The 10332-nt window shown below is 34.6% G+C and overlaps 1 protein-coding gene across 1 annotated transcript; it reads right to left on the minus strand.

The window, feature by feature from the left end:
• Positions 1–747: 747 nt before the first annotated feature.
• On the minus strand, positions 748–9424 carry LOC104528650 (epidermal growth factor receptor substrate 15-like; the record flags this gene model as incomplete). Its single annotated transcript, XM_010172713.1, has 5 exons — positions 748–2680; positions 4585–4763; positions 7594–7756; positions 8241–8317; positions 9355–9424. Coding segments are annotated over 5 exons (636 nt in total), but the record flags the coding sequence as incomplete, so codon positions are not given.
• Between the last annotated feature and the right edge of the window lie 908 nt (positions 9425–10332).

The following is a 10332-nucleotide window of genomic DNA, read 5'->3' on the forward strand; positions in this document are numbered from 1 at the left end:
GGGAGAGAGGGTTGAAAGGAGCACAACCAGAGGCGAAGTGTGCCCAAGATGGAAACTTGACAGGTGACTCAAAAGGAAAACAAACAAACAAAACCAAAAACAAACAGTCCGTAGAAAGTTTCAAATATCCTCAAGAATGCGTGTGAACCTGACACAATTTACAAATATATTATTTTGCCTAATTCAACTAATGTCTCATTAAAAGGAAAACAGGCAAAGAGATTTGGGTCCACTTAGATGAGTATGTTAAAACCTAACACTACTGTAACAAAGATCAGAGACATGTAAATGGTTGCTGGAAGCCCTAAACCTCTGACCAAGCACCCTAAGCCTTGGCATAAAGGAGTCATGCTGACAGACATACTAGAAGAATCATAAATATGCTGGGTCAAACTAAAGATCTCTAAAGCTCTGTATGTTGACAGCAGCCAGTAGACACTGCTTATGTATCTCCATAGATAAATCTTAAGTATTTAAACACTTGGGTTGTGCAACCCTTGTGCAGGCAAAAATCCTTGGACAAGAGTAGCCCGAGTTTTCTTTGGAGCTGTCACAGCTCCTAATGAAGCAAGGGACAGCTGGGATTAGTGTGCACTTCAGCTAACTTCAAGATTCAGGCAACTTTTTTTCTCTCTGCAAATGAACCCGCTCCCATCAAACTACAATTGGAACACTTTATTGTTTGCATTACATTTACATGTTGCTTTACAGCTCACAGCACCCTTTTGAAAAAATAGGCAAACAGTTCACACTTATGTACTTAAACTTTATTTCTTCATAATTACAGGCTATTGTTAGAATTTTTAAACAAAAGGGAAGTCTATAAATAGAGGCTAATCCCACCTGAACAAGTTTTTTTAAAAAAAAAAAAGTTAAAACTTCATAAAGTAATGCCATTTAGCTCACAGCAGTGGTTTGTTGGTAGTCTGAGTAAAAGTACTATAGTCAGAGTCAGTAACATGAAATGTAACATCAAATGACTCAAAACTTTAAATTCCGTAAAGGAAAGCAGGAATATATATATAATATATACATATAATATTGTGTTGGTCCACTGAGTATACATTTTTAACAAAAGATAAGAAACTATGTAATCCAGTTAAGCATATGATTTGCAAGATTAGTGTACACTTATTACAAAGATGTATAGATAAGTTACAACCATTTAATACTTGCAAAATTTTAAGTTACTTTTTTTGAGCAGGTGTTTAAATGCTCATTTCCCAGTGCAAAAGGAAAACCATCCCAGTCAGGCTACCCATTTTTCCTGAAAAATTGAAAACTACTCTCAAACTTGTGCAACAGCAGCATAGATAGGTAATGGGAAGAGCTTAAATACACTGAAGCATGGCTGAGTTCTCCCCCTTTCCTCCTCCAGTGCTGTGTGTTGAAACACTTCAACTTCCTCAACAGAAATACCACAGGTTAAAAGTGCAAGAAAAAAAACCAAACAAAAACCAAACTCTTGATGTTTATGCTGCTGCCATCTTTTTTTTTTTTTTTTAGGGCAAAAGATTATTCTTTTTGGAATTATTTTAATTAAACTGATTCTCCAGAATAGAGTTCTTCCAAAATGAACAATAAGTTATTTTCATTAAGTTATTTTCATTAAAAAAAACTATCAATCCTACTCTGACTCAGTGACCATAAAGAAATCATTCAGTTTAAGGTGCAACTATCAGTTGGCATTCAATAAATTACATATACAGAAAATAACTGTTTGGTTAAAAAAAAAAAAAAAAAATTAAAAAATCAGACTACTTGTTTTTAATTTCTATTTTCAATCCTATTTCAAATTGAACTTATTAACTTGCCAGTTCAGCTGCATATTTCAAAGGCAAAAGTGGCTCAAATAGCAGTGGGGTCTCATAATTTGACAGCCATCTTGGCCAACAGCAAATGCACATAAACCTTCAACTTAACTGCTTTATAAAACAAAATAACAGGTCTGTCTTAAAACCTAAGACCATGCAAGAAAAGCATTAAAGGTTTCAGAAAGACACACGCTTTCTGACTTAGACTCTATGAAGATTGTTATTTCAAATCCAAATACAGAATCTTCAATGAAGAGGTAAATCTATATGCATACATATAAAATAAAGCACTCCACAACTCTGGCATTATTAAAATCTCTTTTGAAGGATAAAAGGTTTCAGATGACTAACTGCTTGATGGGAGACAGTCAGCCATGGCTGAATAATTGCTATGTTCACTTTATGCTCAATTACCAACTGCTGACAGATTACAGTCAAACTACAATCTCACTTATCTGCATTTTAAACTGATTTGCTTACAGCTGGAAAAAGTACTTTGTTCTCCTGAAAACTTGAGATAAATTGTATGCTAAACTTAAGTTATTCAAACAATAATAACCTAAAGGATTGAATTTAGCAGAAACATTTATACCACTTTCAAAAATTTAAAACCTTTCATAGTTTCTTGTATATATGTATTTTCTGATTAATATTTCAATAGGTTAGGTATTCAGGAAAAGGGACAAAACAGTTGACATAAGACAATCTTATTCTAAACTTCATGCTTCTGATATTTCAGATTTACTGAGTGCAATAGCCAGTTCCAAGTCTTCTTGCTCTTGCTGTTTTAGTCTTGCCAATCTCTCTTTCTCTTCTCTCTCACTTTCCCTCTTAGCCCATTCAATCATGTCTTCCTCAGTAGAATACTGCATTTTTTAAAAGACAAAATAAACCAGATTAATAATACAATGATAACTAATACTGTCCAAGACCTTGGTTTACAGGACAATTACAGTTTTTAAAAAATTGTATATATTCTAGTCTTCAAATATTACTTGCTTTTTAATTGAATAAAGTATTACTATTATCTTGGTTTAACTATTAAGAACTGCATTGAAGCCATCCAATTTATATGTTTTTATGAAATACGCCATGTTTCAAAATTCAGTATTAAGTTTCAAAAAAGTTACTGAGCAGAAAGTGATTAATTTAGATTCAAACTATTTTGGATTTTAAAAAAAAGTCTATACAAGAAAAATTCTGAATAAATCAGGAGAACATTTTGCAAAATACACCTCTATCCACACCGTGGGACATCCTGATTTACGCTACTTCCATTAGGGATGATTTTTCCAGGTAACTATGTCTGCAAAAAATAGCTGTAGAATGACTGTTTTTAATCGTGCAGATGAAAAATACTTCTGCCAAGAAACAGCAAAATAATAAGGTGTAGAAGACTAGTAGTATTACAGAGAAAGGTCAGTGTGATACAAGAGAAAATAAAAAAGAACACATTCTTTCCATGAAGATTGGTGCAAACAGAATTTTTGTGAACTAAATTTCTATGGTACAATGATTATATGAATCAGAGACAGTTAAGGATATTATCTTAAAAAAAATACAAAAGGTTATGCTAAAGTTTGTTTGTAGTCAGCATGCAGTAAAGCTAAGAGGTAGGCAAAGCCCATGTCTTCATGAATGTCCCAATGTTAAATTTGAAAGGGTTATCATAATATTCTCCACCTAGTTCCTGGTTTGAGCTGCTTCTTTGGGAAATAAATGTAGAAAAGCTTGAGTTTTCTCCATAGTTCACTTAGTATTTTCAGTAACTGCAGCTGGAAAATGCTACTTTTTCCTTCATAAAGATAATGAACATTTTTGCTTTTTCCTCCACACTTCATTCTCTCCTCTAAACTGGCTTCTCAGTCTCTCTAGCTAGTAACAGTGGTAACAGTAACAGCATTTCAGAAATTATCATGCTACAAGACACATCAACCAGTGCAAGTCAATTTTGAGAGCCTGTCAATCCTCAGTTTACTTCAATCAAGCACATAGTTTATTAGGCCTGAAAATAAAAAAAGCAGGATGATCAAGATACTGTAAATGCAAATTGCATTTAACAGGTATCAAGCTTGAAAGTGAAATAATGCCTTTCAAAACTCCTAGTTGCAAAAGGTCAAAAGGAAAAAAAAAAATAATAAAATATATATATAGGCATGCACAAACCTTTAGATTTGCTTCTACTGCTTGGACACCACGACTTCTATGAAATGGATTCTGGTTATAAAGAGACACTTACTACTTTTTACTTCATTGCACATAAGTCTGGAATTTACTAGCCATTCAAAACTCACCAAATTGTATTTCATTAACGTAAACCATGATGAGGCTGTTTATTCATATTTCAGTACATTGAAATTATGACCAAACAGTTCAGTGACAGCTAAATTAAAAATCACACCTTTTGTTTTATTTTTAATTGGATGGTTAACAGTGTGCTTGTTATAGATACACAGTTTAAATCTGCTACATGGTCTGATAAAATGGATAATCCCTAGAACACAGATATTTTAAAAGTCCTATTTTCTAAAGGCTAGGAGGCCTCCATGAAAAAACTTACAAAAGCAATGCAATTTAAACATTATCTACAACATTTTGCAGTATTTTGTTTTAGGACAGCCTCAGCTGTAAACTAAATGTAAATACTGTTTTAAATGGAAATGCTATCCCTTTTGTACATGGGATAGATTTTAATTTAGACTGAAGACTTCAGTGTGAACAATTCAAAGCTGTCGTTATACTGAAACAAATGTAAAAAGTGTTTACTCACAGTACTGAAGTTTGCAAAATTGTTGGGGTCAGCCTCTTTACTGATGCTGGTGGGAGCAAATGGATCACAGAATAGATCTGCTTCTTGTTCTTTGGGAATGTCTGGGGTGGGGAAAGGCTGAAATGGATCTCTCGGTTTAAAGGAATCTGAAGAGTCTATTTGATTGATAGGTCTTTTCCCTTAGATTAAAATGAATTTAAAACGAATTTAAGATAGCAGGTAATAACATGCCAAAAATAGTAAAAAAACAAATTCAAAAGCTACTTGGAATGCAACCTCTTCTTGTAAACTAGTGGAGTTGCAATGACTTCAGAGGAAGGGTTGCCAATTTAAAAAATTATGGTACAGTCCATAGTTTCTTAAAGGGTAATCAGGTAAAAAAGGAACACATGTATATTAATGATTCAAGACCACAGTTTTGCACTAATTAACTATTTTTGCAAGAGAATTTCTAACAGTTTTGAGCCCCTATTCTATCAGCACAATATTTCTTTTTAATTCTGCTTATCAACTGTCCATGATTGTTCCAGCAAGGCTCTTTTATTATTTGTTTGGATCAAGTTAACACAATTTCAGTGAGAGACCAGAAATATATTTGTAAGTCTTCAAAACACCATGTCCTGTCACTATGCTAACACCTGGAATGTCTGTAGTTTTTAAACCAAGAGAATGAAGGAGTAGGATAACAAGCAATCACAGGCTTAACTGTTTTGGTAACCTTTGCCTAAGCAGCTGCAGATACAACAGAATCAGGCATAAGCCTCCACTTATTTTGTTCCTTTTTCAGCTTAATTTCAGTCAGTTTTCAACACCTTTGAGTACATTAGCCCAAATACTTCCAAGAAAAGTTGAGCTGAATTTCATCCCACCATTCGCTCCATATGTTACTGCTCACAGAAAAGGTTCCATTGCAGTTTCTTGAACTAGCAGGTTCTGCAAGTGGTTGGACACTTACAATGGTTGTGTTTTAAAAACTTGCTTCTGTTGTATTTTAGATTAAAACTGCAGAATCAAACCTTATCTGAAAGCTAGCTTATTATTTTGCATATCACTATTGCAAATTAGTCTAAAAATTATTTTGTAGACTAAAAGAGATTCTAATTTGGCAACAATTTAGAGAATACCCCCTCAGGAAAACATGATTTTGAGAGCACAAGAGCTCTCAATCCCCAGGTGTAAGAAATTGGGCAAGGAAGGCAAGAGACCAGCATGGCTGAGTCAAGACCTGCTGGTCAAACTAAAAGGTAAGATGGAAATACACAGACAGTGGAAGCAGGGACAGGTATCCTGGCAAGAATACAGGGACTGCAGGGGGGTTGGACTAGATGACCTCTGAAGGTCCTTTCCAACCCAGACTATCCTGTGATTCTATTATTTATTTGGACACTTTGGAGATAACCTTGCCACAACAGCTTTCCCTCACTGATGATGTTCTATTACTGGCAAACAACACATGTCTATTTCTTGAATAATGTGAGAGAAGCAGCTTCAAATGACATCTAGGGAATTCTATTTCTATATGGGAAGGATTAAAAAGAATATGAAGTATACAGCCTCCAAATCTGCCCCCCAAAAAATAATGAAATGAGGGTGCTTATCAGTATCTAGATAGGCAACTGATTTCACAGGCAAGCAAACAGCCCTGCTGCTCACTTTCCAGTAGCATGACTAATTAAGAGAAAGATCTGGGGGCATTTATTTGAAAAAGCATTCTCTTGTTTTGAATCAGACCAAGGGAGTAATTAAAAAATAATACACTTAAGTATCTCCATTTTATATTTCAATTAGGAAAATAATTTCTGGGGCATGGTTATGAAGATAACCACATTATCATTTTTAATATGTGTAAATCAAAACAGGCTACAGTTTTCTAGTCACCTATTGATACGGACACTGTTGCTCTGCTACTAGTAGCCTGCATTCTAAAAGCGGATCTGTACCCCGTGTCATAGCCACTCCCATACAATTCAGTCAAAAATCCTTTTTTTGTTTTAATAAGGAACACCATAAGAGGAAACACTGTCTTCACTTATGTCAGCTGTTTTAATGTTATTTACAATTAAACTGATCACTTGCAAAGCATGAGCATGCACGAGATCTCGCATCAACATTAGAAATTAAACAGCTGAGTTTAAACTTTAGTCTAATTAATAGTGCTACATTTACTGTGTTCCTCTTCCTTTGAGGAAAAAGATGAATACTTGTTTAAGATTGAGGCTATGCAGTTTTACAAAACACCTTAAGATTCATCTATATAGTGTAATAATGAAAAAATTACGCAGTAGTTTTTAAAGAAAAAGAAACAAAGGACAGAAACTTTAACAGGAATACTAGTAATATATTTTCTAATCTACGCAAAAAAATGAGAGTGAAGAGCCTGTTGTAACATGGGCTTCTTGCAACCACAAGAAGGTGTTGTTATCTTTGATAATCACAGCCTTTTTGGTAAAGCAGGGTGGTTTGTATCACAGAGTAGACTAGAGGACTTGGTGATCACTGAACAGAGAACAGCAAAGGAAACTTGGGTTTATCAGTATTATGTTGGCTGGGTTTACTACTACAGACCTCTGGCAAGGCCACCTGGAAATAGCTAATCTGAAAATCTGAGATAGTAATTTAACCCTATTGAATTAATTTTGCAATAAAACCAGAGGTTCTGCAAGGGATAAAACACACTGAATTCTCACTTTAAGTGTAATTTAATGCAAGATTCACAATGTATCACATTAGTAGCCATTTAATTTGCAGCCATGCTATGTTCCTGCAGATACTTGTAATAACTCTGTATTTCCTGTTTTCTAAAGCCTTTATTGAATTCAACTTCAAAAAACAATCTGATTCCAAACACAATGCTGCCTCTGAGGAAACCACCAACAGATCAGGAACAGACTTGTTTCACATCTTACTCATTCATTCTAAATTCAGACACTTCATCCCCTCATAATTATTGTCCTACTGCAAATATTGAAAAAAACTAATTGTTAACAACATCTCAGAATCAGCTCTTACCAGGTGGTGGTGGACAGGGCCTTGTTGGAGTTCCTGTCTTAGGGGGCAATGCAGGAGGAACATCCTCATTTTTAGCTGGTGGTTCCTCAAATAAGTTTTTAGTTATTACCACACTGTTGACAGAACCTGATGTGGAAGAGCTAAATGGATCCTCATTGTTGGCCTTCAACAAAGAAAACAGCAACATACACATTTTCAGTGGAATTCTAATATACTTCTTCTTTTCAATAACGCAGTATTTATTTAGAACTGAAAGTGTGGACTAAGACAAAAAGAAAATACTTTTATGTTTATCATCCATGTCCTCCAGAAGACTGAAAATAAAGAAAAATCAGGAATGGCTACGAGTGCACAGAAATATAAAGCTGAGTGCAGTTATACATGCAAAAGTAATACTTTTGCTGTTACACTCAGCACATTAAAAAAAAAAAAATCACTTCAAATATAGAGAAAATATTTATAAAACCACAAAGATTACATCACAGTGGAACTGCAGGACAATTTACTATAAAGACCTCTTTTTCAAGAATGTCAGCTATTATAAATTTTTAGTAGTGGTAAAACTGTAACTGCTGGTAGAGAGATTAAGCTATGTCTCATCACTGTAGAGGTTCATGCATTTTCTATGAGTGGTAGTTTCACATTACCTTTGACAGCGTACTAAAGTCAGCAAAGCCACTTCCAAAGGATTCATTTCCAAACAGAGAAGCAAAGGGGTCTGAAGCTAAATACACACAAATCAAGCAAAAAATTACATTAAAAGTTAAATATGAAAGAGGTTGAAAAAAATCCTACAACAAAAAAAGCAATTGTTACATATTTTGCAGCACAGACTAATTCGAGTAAAGTATTTTATGAGGTGAGCACTTCTACTGGATGTTCTGCTCAGGTACATGTATGTATACACACAAAGGTATTTTTTTGTGTGCATACACTTGTAAATATACATTTGCAGACACACCTATATATTAAGGTGAACAAGAGCTCACTTCTGACTGTAGGCCCACTTGTGGAATCAAATATCTAAACCTCATATCATCTCAATCTAATTCACAGCACCCTTTCGTTCCTATGTGCCTCGAAATATGTAAAAACTGCTATTTAACTGTAAAGCAACAAGTGCAATTGTCTTTGCCAATACTCAACTTCTGTGGTTGTAGAAAATGGCATTTTTTCCTACAATTAAACTGAACAGATTTACAATATGAAATCACATGTGGATTAATGTTTTGGATTAAAACTCATCAGTGCAATTTGGGAAAACAGCAGATTAGAGTCTTCCCTAGAACAGCTTCAGCCCTCAGATGAGAGAGAGTCATAGCAAAACAAAAGGAGCAAACTTTAGCAGTAAAAATTCTTGATGAAGTTATTCCATCTCACATTTCCTCTCATAGTACAAAGCTATCTGGTGCATCACTTAAAAATTAACAGGAAATCACTAAAACAACCCTAATGGGAAGTAGTACAAATCATTCAAATAGTCCAAACACTTGGATCAGGATATGTCACCAGTTTTAGGTAAGGCAGAGGAATGTTTCTGCAGAATCAGTCTTCAGCATTATACACTACAGAGAATGAGACAGTTTTCTTTTACAAAAATACCCCCCCCAAACTTGCACCTTCTGTCATACTTTATAGGAAAATTCAGAAAACGTAGGAAATCCCTAAAATGCTCCATCGCAAATTCAGTTAAAAGACTAGAAATAAAAATAAGAAAAAAAAAACCAAACAAGAAGTCTGATGGGTATAATCTGCTCTTACCTAGATCATTTGATGTAGTAACAGTTATACCACCAGGAGCAAAAGGGTCATTCTTCTTCGATATGTCTGTCTAAAATAAAAAATTCCTTTAGAGGAAAATTTGTTTTTCAGCTTAAAAGATTCCTCATTCTAAGAATACAATCTCAATTTATTTTGCTTTAGAAGTTTTAAGATAAAATATTTTGAAAGTAGCCTTTATTAGCATCAGTAAACGAGTCTGTTAACAGAAACTCCTCAAAACAGCGATTAATACTTTCAAAGGATGGAAAAAAGGTACAATATGTGCAACATACTTGGTAACAATTAACTCAAAATTTAAGAAGATCTACCACTCATTTTGGTCTCACATTTCTACAACCAGAGCCACCTTCATGAAGGTACAACTACAAGATATCAGCACCACAAAGGTGTGTTAAAGCATTTAGGATGAATGCACAATTTAACTTCAGTTCAGAAATACAAATCTCACGAGAAACAACTGCTCATCCCCCACCACAGCTCCTCTGACCCCTTTTTCTGTACTTCTCTTATTATCAGACTGTAAAATACAAATCTCACGAGAAACAACCGCTCATCCCCCACCACAGCTCCTCTGACCCCCTTTTCTGTACTTCTCTTATTATCAGACTGTAATATGACAAAGAATTGGTTATATTAGAATATTAAGTCTTGGCAAAGGATAGTGTGTTGAGTAAGTATTGAAGATTGTAGAAAACTAATTTTTAAGGTTGGAGGTTCAGGCTGCAGTGCGTAGTATGACTGAGTTCTGCATAATGTGCACAACATGGAAGGACAAGACCACCACTGTTAGTTGCAGCGATTTCTCACTCTCTTGGCTGTTGTGGATTCACCTCAGACACACTCTACAGCCACTTAACTCGCTTCCTAACCCTAACCCATGTGTATCTTTAATTTTTATATATGTATACACATATTTTATGTGACATATTTTATGAAGACATAACCAAGTGGCTAGAT

The sequence above is a fragment of the Antrostomus carolinensis genome, unplaced genomic scaffold (genome assembly GCF_000700745.2).
Source record: "Antrostomus carolinensis isolate BGI_N321 unplaced genomic scaffold, ASM70074v2 scaffold22457, whole genome shotgun sequence".
NCBI classification, from domain to species: Eukaryota; Metazoa; Chordata; class Aves; order Caprimulgiformes; family Caprimulgidae; genus Antrostomus; species Antrostomus carolinensis.